Source organism: Diabrotica undecimpunctata, chromosome 1 (assembly GCF_040954645.1).
Source record: "Diabrotica undecimpunctata isolate CICGRU chromosome 1, icDiaUnde3, whole genome shotgun sequence".
Taxonomy (NCBI): domain Eukaryota; kingdom Metazoa; phylum Arthropoda; class Insecta; order Coleoptera; family Chrysomelidae; genus Diabrotica; species Diabrotica undecimpunctata.
Window position 1 is genome coordinate 86,313,341 of NC_092803.1, and position 21,193 is coordinate 86,334,533.

Here is a 21,193-nt window from a genome sequence, read left to right on the forward strand (position 1 = left end):
GGTAACAGTTTCTCCTCAAGCCATTTAACAAACATATCTCCATTCATGTTTTCATGGTAATCAGCAGATTTTGATTTTGAAGAAAATATCAATATGCGTTTTCTATAAAGCCTTCTTTCCCTCCTGCATGAAGAATGATGTGTCTTTTGCCTTCGTATCTGTGTGTTTTATTGATTTTATCCTGTCGTCTTGCCAAATTCTTTTAATTCCACCCTTTGCAAATATCCATGTCCCATCTAAGTATACGAATGTTGCATTTTCAGATTTAAGTCTAGTATCTTCTTCTTAGAGTGCCATATCCCTACGGAACGTCGGCGACTACCATGCTTATAATATTTTTATACTGATCTCGGTATTGCGCTACGTGTAGCAATTGGTCCGCTGTCAAACCTGTCCACTGCCGCAAATTCCTCAACCAAGAGAGTTTCTTCCGTCCTATCCATTTCTTTCCTTCGATTTTACCGTTGAGAATTAGCCGAAGGAACTCATATCTTGGTCCTCTGATTATATGTCCAAGATATCTAGTTTACGCCTCTTAATAATATTTAATAGAGTTCGTTGATGTCCCAATCTTCGAAGAACTTCTTCGTTTCTGGTTCTGCTAGTCCATTGAATTTTTAGTATCCTTCGATACAACCACATCTCAAACGCCTCGATTTTATTCATGATATCGGCGTTTAAAGTCCAAGTTTCACATCCATACAAAAGTACAGACCACACGTAACAGCTTGTAAACTTTTCACGGATTTCCAAATTTAATGAGTTATTGGATAATAGAGGCTTGAATTTTTGAAATGAGTTTCTTGCCTGTTCAATTCTACATCGAATTTCGAAGGATGGATCTAGATTTTGGGTAATCCAACATCCAAGGTATTTGAATCTCTGAACTCTCTGCAGCGGTTGTTGGTTTAATATCAGTTGGGTTGCGCCGATATCCACTTTACTGGTCACCATGTATTTAGTTTTATCGATATTTATCGACAGTCCCCAATTTGTGCATTCCAGTCTAGTATATTCTCCCAAAAATTTAATTCTTTTGTGAACCACACTACTCCTTTCGCATAAAAGTAACCTATTATTTTCTTTTTTGAATTTAAATCCTTAATCTCTCAACACTTTCCAAAGGCTACTCCTCTTAATTTCCGAAACTTGTCTTTCTCTTATTTTGGCCAGTAAAGTATCTAAACTGACATGTTCATTGTTTTTAGGCATTCGATACAAAATATTGCGAATTTCAAATTTTTCTCCATCAGGTAAGTCAATGTTCCTAGTATGTTTACGAGTTGTTTTTTGTCTTCGTGATACTCAGTCACAGTAAGATCTTCTTGAGAATCTCTGACAGTCTTCATTACAGTTTTTAGCTTACTTTCACTTATCGCGAATGCGTCACAAACGCGTTGATTTGTACATAAAGGTACACCATTGTCTTTTTCCATGGTTAAGTATTTATTCACACTAACAGCCTAACTACACGTTTGAATTACAATATACTGAGTTTAGATCGTGCTTGAGAGGTAAAATATATAATAACCGCTTACAAAGATCCTAAACACATTAAGCAAATTAGTCTAATGATCATTAGGAATGCCGATTGTAATTTAATTATGTTTGATAAAAAGTTTAGAAATATTTGGAAACTGTACATAGACAAAATAAAATGTTTTCCACAATTATTTTATTTTTAGTACAAGTATTTTCATTTTGAAAATAAAAAGTTAAATATATTTACCAAAATCCTAACTTTAACCCGTAATCGCAGACGTCTTAAAAACGGTACACTCTAACAGACATATGGTCAATCTAACCACCACTATTTAAATTGACAAAATGTTCTAGTTTACTCCGAAGTATTTTTTAACAAAAATTAAAAGTGATATTTTTTTGGTACTTTGTATATCTACTTTGAATATAAATTATCCTTAGCACAGTAGTACTCGTATTTGTTTTAGAAAATAATTATTAAACAAGTATGTGAAAGAAATTTACGTTAAATCACATTATGCAGGAATACTATTTATTAAAAAAAATGGAACAAAATATGCAAAACTATGAACAACGGGTTAATAACACATATATTTATTTTACACCTAAAACTTAGCAAAGTGTTATACATTATGGAGAACACCAGTGCAGTTTACCGTGCGTTTTACTAGAATGAAAGGTTTTCTGCGAATTCCGTTAATCGTTTAGAGGTATAAGTTGGTTGAATGTACTGTACATTCACTCTTTACGAATAAAAGCAGGTGGCGCGAGGGAAATCAGTTCGTATTCAAGAAATACGAAGTCAGTGTTTTTAGTGACATGGTGGACGCACAGTCTATTGATGAAGTAAGTAAAAAAATAATCATATTTTTGTTTTCAGTATGAATTTGTGTTTTGTTATTTCAAACTAAGTTGGAACATAGTTATGCAAATATAAAAAATTTATTTTGAGCGATAATTTTATTTTCAAGTGGTAAAATAACACTTGTCTTTTGTATGTATCCCGTAGTACACATTGATCGTTCAGTTTTATTTTTACATATTTGCAAATTTTATTTTGTTCAAATAGATATTCAAAAACTGTACCTAAGTGAATCAAATCATGGTAAGATGTGATTTGGATTAATTATTGTTTTTTTTTATAATTTCCAGATACCAGCCACTACTTTCTACGGCCCACGTAAGAAGATAATTGCAGTACTTTCTCCTGATAACCCTTATATATCTATATATAGATATAGGAGAGTCATCAGACGAAGAAGATTCTTCCTCTAAATCAAATAAGCTTCCAATTGCTTCGTTTAGATACAGAATCAGAAGACAACCAGCCGCTACCTTTACGATCTAAAACCGCGAAAAAGAGTTGTGAACAATTAATATAGGTGGGAAAAAAACTAATTTTCAGCACATTAAATTTTCAACAGAACTAGGGGGTATCTATCAACACGACTCCATTTGAACTAAAGGCTTTTGTAGGCATGTAGATGCTAATGCCTGCTAATGTGTGTGATACAAATGCCTGCTTTTGAAGATTATTGGAGTCTTGAAACTAGACTTGAAACAATCACTGAGGTAATGTCAGTGAAGAGATTCAAAAAGCTTAGACGACTCATACACATTCAAGATAACAACATGGATGGAAACGACGACAAATTGTTCAAAATTCGGCCCATACTAGAAAAAGTACGTCAAAACTGTTTGTCTTTGAAACAAGAGACACTGTTTTCTGTTGATGAAATGATGATAAAGGAAGTAAGGCATAACATCAATATATTCAGAAGCCTAAAAATGCTGACTCGAAATGTTTGTTCGCCCAAGAGTGTCAGGTATTGTACGACTTTTTAGTGTACACGGGTTCGAGCCCATATTCAGCCATCTCATAGATATAGCAGTGAACAATGCTTGGTTGCTATATGGTCGAGATATGGAGGCATTCGAAAAAAGCACAATGTGATTACATAAAAAGGTATTTTCGATCTTATTCTTAATGGTAATTAGTGATAAATAAAAAAAAATCATTAGTATTAAATTTGTTTGCATTTCTATACATTCTGTTGTAAGGGTTTATTTACAGTATAAGTTCAATTATGAAATTCTAAATAAAATAAGTCTTCGGATCTGGTGTTTCTACAGGGAGTACGCAAGTAAACCTTTTCCAAAAGAGCACTAGCATCAATGTCTCCTCGTATTAATTTATATATAAATGCTACATCTAGCAATATTCGCCTTTCTTCAAGACTAGGCAATTTAAGTAAAGGTTTCAAAACAATGTATTCAATTTCATTTACAAGTATTCTCAATTTAAAAGCAATAAATCTTAAGAACTTTTTCTGTACTCTTTCTAATAGATCTTTGTAGCATTTATAAGATTTGGAGACCAAATATTGCTACCATATTCCAAAACTGATCTAATAAGGGAACAGTAGATATTTTTGAGACAATAAATATCAAATTTAGGGAGGCTACGTTTCATGAAACCTAAAAGTTTCATGAATCTATTAGAAACGTAAGAGAAGTGGTCCCTGAAGCTTAGTGTAGGATCAAAAATTACCCCAAGATCCTTAACCCGGCATCCGACAGGTGAAATTTTGTAACGGTGTTCGACACGGGGGGTATGACAAACTCCAAGTTAAAAATATACTCATTCCTATATCTCGTACATTTTCATAATAATATGTAATTCTATAGCTTCAGGATACATTACGGTAATAAATTTCAGAAGAACATTTGCTAATAATAGTTTACTATTGAACATATAGCCAATTATATGAAATCACAATTTTTTTTGAGAAAAAAAATGTATTATGACCAAAGAATCAATACATCTCTATCAAAATTAATAGTATGAAAACAGAAAACTACAATAGAAGGAGTATCTAGCTTATTAAAGAAAAGATATAATCGAATTCTATAGATTAATTATTGGGTTATTAGTTCTTAAAGTTGGAGCAATTTTCGCAGTGTCACACAGTGTTCTAAACACAAAAAAATTGTTTTCCTGTCTCTATTTCTGGGACATTTTGAACATCGTCCCTGCTGATTAACTCTCTAGATAATCTAGGGTTACTCATTCTTTCTCTTTGATGTTCTTCGATCAATTGGAAACCCAGTTTCTTTAGGAAAAGCTTTCTAGCAATGTTAGTGCTATCGATGTTTTGTCTGTAAATGATCTGGCTATTGATCCTGCAGTGTTCATTAAAGAGAAAAAAATTGTCAGCGACGACTGTTGCGTGCTACATTATACGTTGCAGATAGCTCGTCTACTACGTCAACTTCACCTTTGGACGAATTATAAAAGGAAATAATTTCAGGCAGCTTATTATAAGTATCTGTTACTGTTGTATTATGGTGGACAGAAGATATAAGTAAAACAACTTTTCCTTTCTTTGGTACATGAGAAAGAATAGTGTATACAACTACTCTTCCTTTCCCTTGCAGAAATTCTATGGGAAAATCAGGCTTATTTTTCCTCATATTACCTACTCCAGTTAAATTATGAGTCTCGCGCAACTTCATCAAAAGATCACGACTAGTGTATTAGTTATCAAACGTTAGATTGCGTTTGGTCCTAGAGACGGGAATAACTAATATTTCTACAATGTCTTTCGGGGAATTGCTAACTCGGAATGGTCCTTCCAGCTATTCATACACTTTTATATTAAGTAGGGAGTTCGTACATGCGTCAACTAATGCAAGTTCCTTGATTCCATATTTTGATGACTTATTTGGCAAATATTTCCCAAAAGCACATCTCTCCGTGAACGATTTAAGCTTCTCGGTAATTGTCAAAAAATCAGAAAGAGAATATGCAGATTTGCAATTTTCTACAAACCTGTCGAAGAAAGCTCTGATATGAGCTAGTTTATCTAACTTGACTCTTTCTTCACGGTTTTGTTTGTTATCGAAACTTGGACATGAAATTAAAAATTCGAATCGACGTTGGCTCATTTTGCAACGGAAAAACTCCATTCCTGTTCCGACACTGTTCCACAATTCATTTAAATGACAATGGTTATTTCTGAATGCACTAGACAGGTAAAGGAGCCTTAACACTGTCATGATTTTTATCACAGATATATTCCCATAATGTGGAGGATACTTACATTGTCAATATTGTCTTCTATCTGTGAATCATCTTGATCAATAAAAACGTCTTCATTTTCAAACTCTTCCCACATACGCATGAGATGAGCCCGTTCTTTTTCATAGTCGACCATTATTTCCAAATCTACGAGAGTGAAATTATGAATACCTCAATATAAATAATATGTATAAGATGGCTTACGTCTGAAAATTACGTCGAAGTACGAAATAAAAACGGAAAAAATAAACTTGCAAGTTCCGATACGTGTGGTGTGACAAACCCCAGATAACATGAAAGAGACACCACTTACGGTAAATCAAGTTGTCGACTGACCTGACTGCATCAGATTGTAGACAAAACTGTATTCGAAAGCTACTGAAGCGCTTTTGGCATTTGGAGTGAAATAAAGGTTACCCTCTGAACTTGAGGGTTTCTCACATCCCACGTGTCGGATGCCGGGTTAAATGTTGTGATTACCTCTAAAATATTCGGTCCAATATGGTATTTAAATGAAATCGGATGTTTGTTTCTAAAAGATCGCATATGTTCAAATTCAAAGCATTTAAGTCACACCAATCCAATAATCTACTTAAATCATTCTGCAATAAACTACAGTCATTGGAATTTTTTATGACTCGATAAATTTTTAGATCATCATCATAATATTACTATGATAAAAACAATTTTTTATATCATTTACAATACAATTAAAAAGCAGAGGAGATAAATGTCCACCCTGTGAAACACCAGAGGTTACATGAATGTTACAAAGGGGGTTACAAATGAGGTTACAAAAATGGGTTAATTTTTACAAGTTAACTTTTATCTGTGAGATAGCTTTCCATCCAGCCTAATAATCTTTCATGCAAACCTTATTATCTTTCAATAATTGGCCAAGTTTTGCAGCTACAATCCTTTCAAAAGATTTAGCGAAAACTGAGATTTTAGATATAGCTCGGTAGTTTTCACTATTTTCTCTATTACCACCTTTATGGACGAGGGTAATATAACTTCTCTTCCATATATCTGGAAAGACACCTGAGCTCAATGATAAACTAAATATTTTTTGTAAAATATAACTCAGAATAAATCTACAATTAAATATGAACAAAGGGAACATACTAACAGGTCCACAACTTACTTTTAGATCAATCTTAGATATAACTTCAAATACATCTAATACAGTAATATCACAAATTTCAACACAAAGACTATTATCAGAGTTTACAGCTAGATAATCTGAATTACTAGTAACATAGGCTGAATTAAAAAATTTACTAAACTAATTTGCTATATTTTTGGAATTATCAGAAGTTATATTCTCATATTTCATTGTGTTTGGCAAATCAAAACATTTTCTTTTATTATTTACATAATTCCAAAAATCTTTTTTTATTATACATAGCAGTTTGTAAATTATTTAGGTGAATCTGATTATATGTTTTGTAACAATCCCTAAATTCTTGACGCAAATTAGAAAAAAGATCATAATCCTTCTTAGATTCTGTCATTTTGTATTTTGCATGAGCAATCTTCTTTTGAAATAATATATGTTTTAAACGAGGAGTGTACCATTATGGATATTTTGAATTTTTGCATCTAGTTTTTGGTACAAAGTACAGGAATCTAACACTTTTATAAAATTTACCAATGCTACTATTTATCTGTCTCATCAATAATCATATCCCAGTGCACTGAACCTAAATATTCATTAATAAGGATATAATTAGCATTTTTAAAGTCAAAATAGAAATAGTCATAGCTAAGAGAGTCTAAAATAAAATTTCCAATATTTTCGAAGGACAAGACTGGATGATAGCTATCACATTTGAATAAAGATTGATCAGCAATTTTTAAGTCAATGTTATTTATACTAGAAAAAATAAGATCTAAGAAACCCCCGTTACAATTTGGAACATTATTTATTTGAAAGAGATTAAAAAATGCAAAACTTTCTGAAATACATTCAACTTTGTTAGTAATATTTCCAATCGGTCTTGACACGTATTCATCATTTTTCCAATGAATATTTGGTAGGTTAAAATCACCAAGTAGATATACCAAACTGTACTGTGTTTCATATAAAATACCTTCTACACAATTTACAGTCTTCATACAAACCTAATGGAGAGTTTGGTGGTAAATAAACACATCCCATAAGACACTTTTGTTTTCCAAATAAAAGTTCAACAAAAATACATTCAATGTTTCTAAATTGATGATTTACTAAAACTGAAGAAATGTCCCCATTAATGGCTATAAGAACTCCTCCAAGTCGTTCACATGAACTGGTTAATCTTGATCTATCACAGCAGTATATAATATTGTATCATATACAGTATATAATACAGTATATCATAATTATTAGCTGTTACTGATTCAGAGAGGGTATTCAGTTTTGTCCGTAGTCCTCTAACATTTTGATAATAGACACTGTAATAGCCATTTGATGCACATGTACCTCCAGATGGTCGTCTTATTGGGGAACATTTTGTGGAATATTCGTAGATTTGTTCCCACCATCAGAAGACGGATCAAGAATAACATCATTGTTATTTCTTTGAGTTGCTTTTTTTATGTTATATCGTCTTAGAATAATTACATCTGACCAAAATTCGGTACAATTCATTGTATTTAAAGTCAACCCCAATTTTGAACGAATTAGTTCTTCCTATAGTTTTAAGTTGTTCTATGATAAAGGCACTATCATTACCTTCTTTTAATGATAGTTTATCAGTTATATATTTGCTTATAATATTTACATTTACAGTTTTGGATACATTACCAATACAATACCACCTCTTTTTATTATTATCGGCTACAAATTCTTGTCCACTGGATATTTGTGAAGAACCTCTTTGAAACTTGAAAATGAATCGTCCGGCTGTTTCTAGGACCGAAACTCAGTAGTACCAACCTTCCCGTAAACAACTAATAGTCGAAAATCTCTATAAAAAATTTTGTTTCCGGGACTTTTGGCCACGAAATAAGTTGTCTCAGGGCCTGAGAAGTTAAGGGCCTTGATGGCGTATGGCACTGTTATATTATTATTTATCCGTCTCCCCTATGGTTTTATGTAACTAAAACTGTTTTTTGTTTGTTTTCTTTTTTCAGGGCATTTTACCGGCTTGTAGTTGCGTCGACTGCGAAGAGAGTTGTCCCGTACCGCCGCCTCAGCCGTCACCAGCCCTGCCTTTCAGAATAGCAGGTCTAGATGGCTATGCTTTTGTTATGACTGTAGTCTTTATCGTGGGCTCAGGAATATTTTTGCTCGGCGTCTTTTTGTGTTCGGGAAGTAAACATTTGGGTAAGAATTATCTATTTATATATTAACTAATTGATTTATTTTTTTTTGTTAAAATAATAATTACTGAAAAATATCTGTACGTTTATACTGGTTTTTATAAAAAATTCACACTTTCTTTTCAATAAATATATGTACTTGGTAGATTGATGGAGACAGTATTGAAATTTATTCTTTATATAATGTAGATCACCGATTCTTCAATTTTTTCTCATATGCTTTCATTTTTCTAAATTACTTCTAGTAGGTATATTTTATGGTTTTTAATTACTTGGATTTCCCGTTTGTAGAGAAACTGTAAGACAACATACCTCGTTATATTTCTAACTTTGTCGGTAAAAACAGAGGAATGCACTCCATATTTAGTCCAGTCTGGTTATGCAAAAATCATCGATTTCACGGCAAAATTTTTGGCAGATATCTGAAGCTTTTAAGACATAGGTGGGGGGTTACTACATGACGAATAGATGAAAAAGTACTCGTATTTTTACCTTGCGTTTTTTTTAAACAATAATTTAGGGTCACAATTTTATTTTTTGTCTAGTTTTTTCCCTTATATTTTACATAAACAATATTTATATTATTGTTTTATATCAAAAATATCTTTATTTTCCCGTTTTATAAATTAAAATTGATAAATAATTTACGGAGATATTCCCGGAAAATCAACATATTTTTTATTCATTTTATATCAACGATGTAATAATACTTATATATTTTATAAATTAAATTTCAGGTAATTAAATTTCAGGGATTTTCCGAGATTTCCGGGGAGTGAAAATTATGTCATCATTATTAATACTGCGACAGACTATTCCAGCCAAATTAAAAAAAAGTAAGTTTTTACAGTGAATTTCAAATGGACTTAATTTTTCCGAGGTTTCCCATATTTCCCGACCAGTGAAAACTATGTAGTTATTCATATTTCGACGAGCTATACCAGATTAAAAAAAAGAGGCTTCTAGCTGCAATGGAAGCCGAGATAATGTAAATTTTTCCAACGTGTTTCGATTTGAAGTTCCGATCTCGAAAAAAAAACGGTGCTGAAACAGTTATCCCCTCCACTTTCCTATGTCAATCTTTCGAAAGTATCTTCGTTTCGAAGGCCTGTAAGTTTCGAAAAATTGGATTGGTTTTATAACTATAAGTTTCAATATAAAGTTTAGATTTTCATTCAAAAATTTGTTTGCAAATTTTACTTCTTAATGTTTGTAAACAATGGAGATATGGTTAAAAAAAAATAGCCCCTAACGTCATTCCAATTGGTCATAGAAGGTTTTTTTTTATTTAAAAGTTAGTTTTTTACCAGATAGAAAACTAATAAATATTTTTGAAAAATTTAAACGCAGAATGAAAGAATACATTATTACCGAGGGCCGAAAGTCCCTGAAAACTTCTATAATGTTTATTTTAATAAGTTACAGGGGTGAAAAAAAAAAAAAAGAGAAAATTTAGTGTGATTTTTAATTTCAAATATCCCATAAAAAAAAACTTTTTGTTTATTCTAAGGGACTTTCGGCCCTCGGTAATAATGTAATCTTTCACTCTGCGTTTAAATTTTTCAAAAATATTTGTTAGTTTTCTCAGGATTCGAAAAACATTTAAATAGCATTGGCCCGAAATTTTGCGCCTACGCTCTTAAAGAATCCTATGAAATTTGCTAAATGTGTCTAGCATCATTAATTGAGCAAGTTCAATAGTTTAAATATTTAGCCTCAGGGATAAATAAATTAAATAACTTTTAAACTTTTATTTGACCCACTGGGGGGAAATTTCGCACAAATTTAAAAGACGGTAATTCCTCGATGTTCAAATGTATTAATAACATTTTATTTTGTTAATAAAACAATTAATAAAATCTATAAATTCGTGCAAAAAAACTGCTTTTTTGCAAATATCTCCGTAAATTATTTATCAATTTTAATTTAAAAAACGGGAAAAAAATATTCTTGATATAAAAAAATGATATAAATATTGTTTATGTAAAATATAAGGAAAAAAACTTATAGACAAAAAATCAAATTGTGACCATAAATTATTGTTTAAAAAAAACGCAATGTAAAAATACGAGTACTTTTTTATCTATGCATCATCTAGTAACCCCCACCTACGTCTTAAAAGCTTCAGATATCTGCGAAACATTTTTCGACCTTTTTTTTTAACCAGACTGAGCTTATTGTGTCTATTTACCCTAGGAAACGTAACCCGAAAAGTACTTGAAAATTCAATCAATAAAAAAGGCGTACTATCTCGTAAGTATTGAAATTTTTAATGCGTCATGGTTTTTTATTAACATTTAAGTAAAAAACGCGACTTTTTTCATTTATTTCTTGAAAATACTAAAATGAGATTTACTAAATTAAAAAATGTTAATAAACAAAAAAGTTATTGGAAATTAAACCTGAAAGAAATCATTTTTTTGAATTGTTTATAATTATGAAAATAATAATTTCATACTCATTAGTTTTTATGTAGTTACTGTATTTGCAAAAGATGGGCCTGATCGGTATAGTCTGGCCTGATGAAGTATAGTCCTACCAGAAATCTAAGAGAGTCATTAATATTTATTATCGATAAGTGTCTACCTACCGCAAGGCAGCGGGGGATCGCCTCTGGACAGAATGGTACTTTTATTTTCGATTTGCATTAATTATTCGATTGGTAGGTGCGTTTAAAAACCGGATCATTGTCTACTAAAGTTATAATTGTTGCAAAAATATTTACATTTCTAAATAGAGTACAAAAAGAACAGAGGCACAAATAATTTCCAAAATTATTTTCAAAATTGAGGTGTGTCTAAAAGCTGGTTTTATACCGTTCAACTGAATTTAAAAATATTTACATAAATTACGTATACATAGAAAGTTTACCATTTATAAATACAATTCAAAAAGTACTTACATTTAAAAAAAATTACATGGAAAAGTCAGTTTCACTATCCCTGTCGTTATCTAGATCTATAATAATTGTTTCTTTGAGCAACCTGTCTGTATTTTTCCATCTGTCATTGGTTATTTTTTTAATTTCTAATTCAATTAGACGAACCACAGATGAATTTAGGGTAAGCGAAATATTACTTCTCCTTACCGATGCTTTTAGCTCATGCCATGTGTTCAATAGGATTGAACATACAATAGTAAGGAGGAAGTCTTAATACTGTATGACTCATTTCTTCGGCCAAACTGTCGCAATAATATTGTTTTCTGATGGAAAATGATGTTAAGGTTTCAAGTAATTGTTTTTTAGAATAATTATCTTCATAATATATATCATTTTTCACCATATATTCCTGGATACTACGTTTGGTGTCATTAGAACATGGAACTTTATTCGGCCTACGACTGTGGTAGCTGGCATTGTCCATCACAATTACACTGTTTGGTGCTATATTTGGCAATAACTTCGTTGAAAACTAGTTCTCAAATAATTCTGACGTGGTGTCATCATGATAGTCGACACGGGAGTCCTTAATGTTTTTGCATGACAAGGTTAAAACATTAGGTATAAAACCATTTTTTTTTCCTGCATGGATTATTGTAATACATTTTCCTTTATTTGATGAAGCTTTTGTTATACAGCGACAAGAAGAATCTGACCAACCACATTTTGGAACGTCATGGGTGTCAAACCACGTCCCATCCAAATAAACAATTTCTCTTCCACTTTCTCTCTATTTATGAATTTTAATTAAAAATTCCGTCCTCCATATCTGTAGACAAGCAGATTCCATAATCACTTGACGTTTATCGATCGTTTTTATTTTAATGTCGTTTTTAGAAGACATTGGCTGTCTCACTACAGCACTTAATTCATATGTCAAGTTTCTGCAACATATGCATGAGGTTTTTTAACGTGGGGGTCATCTATTATTCATACATGTAATACATTTTTCTACTAATGATGTCCACATCACTCCGGTCTAGTCTCCTAAACATACCAGCGTCTTTTCTTTTTCTTCTACTTACTATCCGTTGTTTTGTTATTGAACACACTGTCTCAATTCAGTAATTCAGATAACGGTATAAAACCAGCTTTTAGACACACCTCAAATTTGAAAATAATTTTCTAAAATATTTTTGCCTCGGTTCTTTTTGTACTCTAGTTAGAAATCATAAAGTTTTGTAAATATGTGAACGTAGCGTATGTAAATATTTTTGCAACTAGTATAACTTTAGTAGACAATGAGAAAGACCGGCTTTTAAACACACCTAACAATCGAATAAGTAATGCAAATCGAAAATAAAAGTACGGTCCTGTCCAGGGTCGATCCCCCGCTGCCTTGCGGTAGACACTTATCGATAATAAATATTAATATGACTCTCATAGATTTTTGGTAGGACTTTAGTTTATAAACAATTCTATTTGTTTATCCCATTTGAGAGAAATAAGGTCATTTTTCAAATGGTGTATAGGTGCTTCGTCAATACTTAGAATGGGTTTTTTGGTGCGATTCTCTTTATAAGGTCTTAAATTTTCATGTTTTTAAAAAAAGTGTATTAATTTTTAATTATTTACTTACAAATAATTGAAGCAGAATAAAGTACCATTTTTTCATTGTAAATAATTTAATGATTTGCGCCGTTTGTACGACCCATAAATTATAAGTTTTCATAGCTTTCAGAATATTAAAACAAAACTTGCTCAATTTGTTAGGGATAGGACAAATGCAAATAACTTCGTAAGCAATATTCTTTTCACTGTTGAAGCCACTTTCACACGTAGAGTTGTTTATAACTGGAGAAGTTACCACAATAATTAAATAGTTGTCTTTGAATTACCTGCAAATTTCAACGGCAATCCGTATTTGGAATTTCTTTAAAATACTTATTTTTGATGACCTGGAAGAGTTACCATTAACCCAAAGAAGAGACTAATACCCAAAAACTAAAACATTAGTATGAAAAAATTATTTGAAATGAAATTTACTGAATCTATTAAATTGTATAACATTATTAGTGACATAGTTATGACTCGTGTGAAATAGATATTACCAATAAAATAAGAATATGTATTTTAAACATTACCTGTAAACTTCTTCTTCTTGTAGTTCCTTCTCCTATCGGAGGTTGGCTATCATCAACTATCCATACCTTATTGGCGGCTGCTCTGAAAAGATCTACTGAGCTGCAACTATACCACTCTCTTAGCTTTCTTAGCCAAGAAATTCTTCGTCTTCCTATGGATCTTTTACCATTGATTTTACCATACATTATGAGCCTTAATATCTCATATTTCGCACGTCTGGTACTGTGGCCTAAAGATTCAAACTTTCTTATTTTGATGTGCTTTATGATCTCGCAAAACACTTCTGCCTTTGTAACTCGTTGGGTCCATGGCATTTTCAAAATCCTTCTATAGCACCACATCTCAAAGGATTCCAACTTCTTTATATTATTCACTTTTAGTGTCCAGCTTTCCATTCCATACAACAAAGTCGAGAACACGTAGCATCTTAAGGTTCTTATACTCAGCTCCAGAGGAAGGTCTCGATTAACAAACATTGTTTTCATTTTTATAAATGCTTGTCTTGCCATTTCAATGCGTGTCCTTATTTCTCTACCTTGGTCATTGTTTTCATTTACCCAGGTTCCCAGATATTTGTAGTTATTCACTCTTTCTACTTGTTTTCCCTCAATATCTAGCCTTCCTACTGTATGTTGCTTAGAAATAATCATGCACTTGGTTTTCTTAACGTTGATTTGTAGTCCATATTTTATACTGACTTGATGTAATCTATTTACTAAGCGTTGCAGTGCTTCTAGACAGTCTACAAAAACAGTGGTGTCGTCTGCAAATCTTGTTGAAGATTTATCCGTTTATTGATATACCCTGTTATTCCTCTGATATTCCTTCCTTAAAAATAGCTTCGCTATACAGATTGAATAACAATGGGGACAGCACGCAACCCTCTTATAACACCTCTTTTGATTTCTATAGTTTCTGTATCGACATTTTCGATTCTAACCTTTGCTTTTTGATTCCAGTACAGATTGACAATAACCCGTATATCTCGACTATCCATATTTTTTTCTTTTAACAGTTTTACGAGTTTCTGATGTCGTACTCTATCAAAAGCACCAGGAACGGACGACGGACGGAATTTCGGCAGAATTATTAAAGCATGGAGGATCCGAACTCTGGGAAAGAATCCATTACCTAATAACATTAATATGGACGAAGGAGCAAATGCCAGAGGAATGGACAGTTGGCCTCATACAGCCAATATATAAAAAAGGAGATAAGAGGGAATGCCAGAATTATAGGCCAATTACATTGCTAAATGTAATATACAAAATTCTTTCTGGTATAATCTACAATAGATTATTAGAATACTCCGAAAATATAATTGGTGATTATCAAAATGGATTCAGACCAAATAGAGCCACTACAGATAACATATTCATACTAAGAACGATACAAGAAAAAGCTTATGAATACGACATAGACCTATATAATATGTATATAGATTTTAAACAAGCTTTTGATAGTGTGAAAAGAGACAAAATGCTGGAAGACCTTTGTAATCTAGGTATATCTAAGAAATACATCAGCCTCATAAAAATGACATTGCAGGGTTCAAAAGCCGCAGTCAGAGTAGATGGAGAACTGACTCCCTTATTTAACATCAACATGGGAGTAACACAGGGAGATGCCCTATCAACCATGCTATTCAACCTAGTTCTTGAGGCAGTCATCAGAAAAACCAATATAACAGGCCATATAAACACCAAATCAGTACAAATTACTGCATATGCAGACGATGTAGCCATCATTAGTAGGAATAAGCCACGACTAATGGAAGTGTTCAAACAAATTGATCCTGAAGCAAGAAAAAGAGGTCTCAAAATAAACGAAGCAAAAACGAAGTATATGACAGTCAAAAGAATAACTGACAATGAAAATAATATCACAATAGACAACTATACTATCGAACGAGTGGATGACTTTACATATCTCGGCACAGAAATCAATCAGAATAACTCCGAAAGTAGCGAAATTAATGCACGTATTTCCAGCGGGAATCGTACATACTATGCTAATAAAAGATTGATGACATCGAAATTATTAGACAAAAGAACCAAAATGACTATCTACAGAACACTGATTAGACCCGTAGTAACCTATGGATGTGAAACTTGGGTAATGACGAAAAAAGATGAAGCCCAACTCAGGACATTCGAGAGAAAAATACTGAGGAAAGTATATGGCCCGGTACAAGAGGAAGATGGCACATGGAGAATCAGGAGAAACGACGAGGTTAATGAGTTAAATGAAGGTTATGACATTGTAAGATTTGTGAAAAGTCAAAGACTGTCATGGCTGGGACATGTGCAGAGACAAAACGATGCAAAAACAACAAAGAAAATGTTACAATGGAAGCCCATAGGAAGGCGAAAAAAAGGAAGGCCCAGAACGAGATGGTTGGATGACGTGGAAGACGACCTGAAAACAATGAACATAAGACAATGGAGAAGAAGGGCACAAGAGAGATCTGAATGGAAGGACATAGCCAGACAGGCAAAGACCCATCCAGGGTTATGATGCCAAAAGAAGAAGAACTCTATCAAAAGCATTTTGATAATCTATAAAGCAGACATAGAGATCCTGGTTCATATCTAGTCGTCTTTGCGCGAGAACGTTAAAAGGGAACAGAGCCTATCTCGTTCCTAGTCCTCCTCTGCATCCAAACTGGGTGTCATCTATATCTTCTTCTAATTTTTTTTTTGTATAGTCTTGCATGTATTATTTTGAGAAATATCTTAAGGGTGTGGCTTATTAAGGAAGTTGTGTTCTGTACTGGGAGCATTCTGTCGCATGTACTGACTTTGGTAGTGTTACAAACGTGGACAGCAACCAATCTTCGAGTATTACTCCTGTTGTATATACTTTGTTGAACAGATCTAAAAGTATATGCAGTGTTTCTTCGTCAATGCATTTAATTAGCTCAGTGGGTATCTGATCTGGGCCTACTGATTTTGCGGTCTTTGCATTTCTAATTGTCTGTTCTAATTCGCACATTATTATTTTCGGTCCTGTTTGTTCCTGTGGTTCTTCTTGTATCATTCTATCATAATATATCGAATAGTTTCATTTTATATTCTTGCCAAAATCTGAGTTTATCTTTGATGTCTGCAATGAGTTTACCATTATCATCTTATTTAGTATCCCATAATGTGCTTGCTTTTTGGTATTTGTTAGTTATTTTATTTTTTTTTATGCATAATAAAGCTGTCGTATTTTCTGTCATACTCTTCTATTTCTATGCATTGATCTGTTAACCACTTTTCTTTGGCCTTTTTTATCTCTACTTTAATTCTACTTTGTAGCTCTTTATATTTTTTCTCATTTCTCCCTTTGGCTTTTCTCCTCTCTTCTATTAATGCTAGAATTTCTCAAGTCATCCACTTCTGTACCTGTAAACGCAAATAACTTAAAAAGTACTCAGTCTATCGCATTGAGACAGCAGGATGATATTTACGTCAAAGTAACAAAGCATCAAAGATCATGTTTAAATGATTATTACGACAGTGGTATAGATTGTGAGGGGGAAAAAGGAAGTATCTATCCCTACAGCACGCCTCTGGTAATAGCGGAAAACTATCTTTTAACGCTAGTTAAAGTATCCTAACATGTGTAAACTGTTTCTCAAGTTTGAACAAAAAATATTCAAAGGTGTTAAAACAATGGGCTAAAATAATTTTATAATATTTGTAATAAAACACTATATATCTCTGTAGCCAGGAATATTTTATTTAAGTTTTTTAGGTGAAATCTTCGTATTTTGTGCTCAGGTTTCTCCAGTTACTATATGGACAATTCTTAATGAAACGCCCTGTGTATATATATATATAATATATATATATATATATATATATATATATATATATATATATATATATATATATATATATATATATATATATATATCATCATTCTCAGCATATTCTACCAATTATGGTGTAGCCTCCCTTACATATTCATTCTTCATATCTACCCACGATTGTCTAAAATTCGCTTTTCTGTGAAATAAGGAAACCAGCTTGTTTCCTTATTTCATAGTCCCATCTCAAATTTGGACATCTTCTTGGTCTCTTGACGCCTCTTGGATACCACAGTGTAATTCTAGTGGACCACCTATTGTCAGTTCTTCCCGCTAAATGTCAAGCGCACTGCAAATTTAAAGATTTAATTCTATGGATTACATCAGTAACTTTCGTTTTCTGTCTGATCCATTCTATTCTTTTTCGATCTCTCTTTGTTATACCTAGCATGCATCGCTCCATTAATCTTTGAGTGACTTTGAGTTTCGATATTATCTTTCTTTAGTGTCCATATTGTACATTAATGGATATTCCTTTGTTCTGCCAGTTCATTTTACTGAATATATTTTTTATAGTGGCAGTGAAGAGCTTTGGTGATATTGAATCTCCTTGTCGGACGCCTCTGGAAGTGGGAAATTCTGGAGTGTTTTCATAAATTTTTACCTTAGCTTTTGCTTGTCTATATATATTTGCTAAAGTTTCTATATACGGTTTGTCAATGACTTGGTTGCTCAAAGCTTCTATTACTACCTTGGGATATATAGAATTGAAAGCCTTCTCGAAATCTGTGAAGGTTAATGCTAGCGGTATTTCATATTCTTTAGCTCTACTTATTAGTTCTCGAAGTGTATGAATATGATCTATGGTACTGAATCCACTTCTGAAGCTAGCTTGTTCTCTCGGCTGTGCAGCATCTAATGCGTTTGTTAAACTGTTGTTGATGATCTTTGTGAATATCTTGTATACGATTGGTAGTAGACTTATAGGTCTGTAGTTTTTGATATCCTCTTTGCTACCTTTTTTATGAATGAGAATTATGTTTGCTGTATTCCAGTGGTCTCGTAAGCATCTCGATCTTAAGCAGTTCGTAATTATGCCCGCTAAGATTTTCCAGGTTTTATTGCCAGCGTATTTAAGCAGTTCCACTGTTATACCATCTATTCCAGCTGCTTTACCGCTTTTCATTTTTGTAATTGTTGATCCTACTTCTTTCGGAAGATAGTTTTTCCTGTTTTCGATTGCATTTTCTATCAGTCTTTCATTGTACTTTCTTATGTCTTCCTTAATAATTTTCCTTATTGTCTTACAAAGTTCAGTGTATTGTATTCTCTGTATGTTGCTTACATTCACTCACACTTACTTTCATTTCTCTTGTTTGTTTTAGCATTATTTTAGTTTTATTAGACAATTGTCCTTTGGTAGTGATCTGAGTTTTCTTTTAGATTGTTATTATTTATACCGGTTACTCTTGGATTTTGTGATTAATTTTATTCTTTCTAGTTTCAGATCTAGAACAATTTTTGCTCTGATTAGTCTATGGTCGCTGCCTGTTTGAAATTTATTTATTACACTGACATCTTTTATTGTAGCAATCTTGTTGGTTAGAATGAAGTCGATTTCGTTCTTAGTCATCCTATTTGGTGCTACCCAAGTCCATTTTCTGTTCAATTTTTTCTAAAAGAATATATTTGCAATGGGCATGTTTTGGTAGTGTGCAAACTGAACCAGTCTTTCTCCCCTCTCATTTCTATCACCGACTTCATACTTTCCCACGGCTTGTTCTTTGTCGTTTCTCTTTCTTACTTTGGCATTAAAGTCACCAATTAAATACTTTAAATGACTTTTATTGTTATTTAATGCTTCAAAGTTACTGTAGAGTTCCTCTATTTCTTTGTCAGTTTGAATAATCGTTGGGGCGTACATTTGTATAATTTGTATATTGTATTTCTTTGATAGTTGTAAGGTTGCTAGCTACTCTATCTGACATACTAGTTATTTCTACTATTCTTTGATTCCATTTCTTGTTGATTAGAAATCCAATACCGCCTGTTCTGCCCGTTGATGTGCCTCGGTAGTAGAATGTGTTTCCTGACGCTAATTCCAATAGCTCTTCATTTTCCGTCTTACTGATTCCTATGACGTCCCAGTTTGTTTTCTGTTTCTTTTTCCAGTTCCACAAGTCTGGATTGATTTGATAACGAGCGACAATTATATATGTCGCTATATATAACGTTGTTGTTTTATTTGGATAGCGGTTAGACTCCGCAGATTGTTACCACCCTCTGCTCTCATGGCTCGATCCCGAAAGCTACCCATTTCGGGGCCATTTGAGGGTCATGATTTGAATGTCTCGTTCATGTTAGGGGTTGTGAGGCGTACCTTACCACGCTGCCTCAGTGCGGGTTGGTAATGGTTCGCTGATGTGTTCTGATTATAAGTCGTCGAACCCCTCCTTTCACCCTCCTTCTGCTATATAACGTACTCCTACAATACGCCATATATTTCTGGGAATTACGCGACTTATGTCTTCCTGGATGTAGGAGGTAGAATTCGTTGGCAGAGCTGGCTGACTTGTTAGATCAGCTGCGAACCATTCGTCACTACCAGTTAGGCATTTACCGGAGATTTTAATGGTTTGCTCTAACCAGCAAAAGAACAACCTCTCCGATACATATCGTTAATACACCAACGTTTAATCCCCATATATATATATATATATATATATATATATATATATATATATATATATATATGGGGATATATATATATATATATATGGGGATATATATATATGGGGATATATATATATATATATATATATGGGGATATATATATATATATATATATATATATATATATATATATATATGGGGATATATATATATATATATATATATATATATATATATATCCTACCCTCCTACCTACACACGGACGGAGGACCAATCGCAAGAAGACCGTTCGAGAAAAGCGTGCCTCGATCGGCTATATAAATAATCGCATCAATCAGGAGAGTCAGTTTACTTCAAGCACCAGCAAGTAGCATTACTACCTGACTTAACAATGGCTACTAATGTATATGAACTAGCGTCAGTCCTAATGATTAATGTCTTCGTATGGTCAACCTGACACGGTATAGAGGAGGGAGTGAATAGACGTTTCGGTTCGGCGAAGGCAATGTCTTGAGAGGAACCCCATTCCAAAATAAATCTCTTGCGATTAAGTTGGCTTGAAGGTGTGGATATTTCTGTAAAATTTGGCAAAATCTACGGAACCAAGAGCAGGTTTGTAGGAAGCTAAGAACCGGTTTTACATTTTGAGGAGCCCATGTCCTTAATTTCAGCTATCTTGTCTGTACAGGGAGTGAAACCATCCTGATTAACAATATGTAAAAGATATTTTATATTATCGGTGCTGAAAATATATTTAGCACGATTAATGTGAAGTTTAAAAATTTTTAGTCTTCTAAAAACCTCATCCAAATCGTTGAGATGGCTTTCA

The 21,193-nt window shown here is 32.8% G+C and overlaps 1 protein-coding gene across 6 annotated transcripts in view; it reads left to right on the top strand.

Annotated features, from left to right (window-relative positions):
- The window catches only part of LOC140451084 (NPC intracellular cholesterol transporter 1-like), a 370,771-nt gene that overhangs the window by 212,484 nt on the left and 137,094 nt on the right, over window positions 1-21,193 (top strand). For 4 of the 6 annotated variants that reach the window (XM_072544810.1, XM_072544823.1, XM_072544814.1 and 1 more), the window contains exon 5: window positions 8,681-8,873. In XM_072544810.1, coding sequence (XP_072400911.1) covers window positions 8,681-8,873 — 193 coding nt within the window. Of the gene's footprint in view, window positions 1-8,680; window positions 8,874-11,065; window positions 11,123-21,193 lie in introns of all 6 variants that reach the window. The other 2 variants (XM_072544806.1, XM_072544817.1) reach the window with 1 other exon arrangement.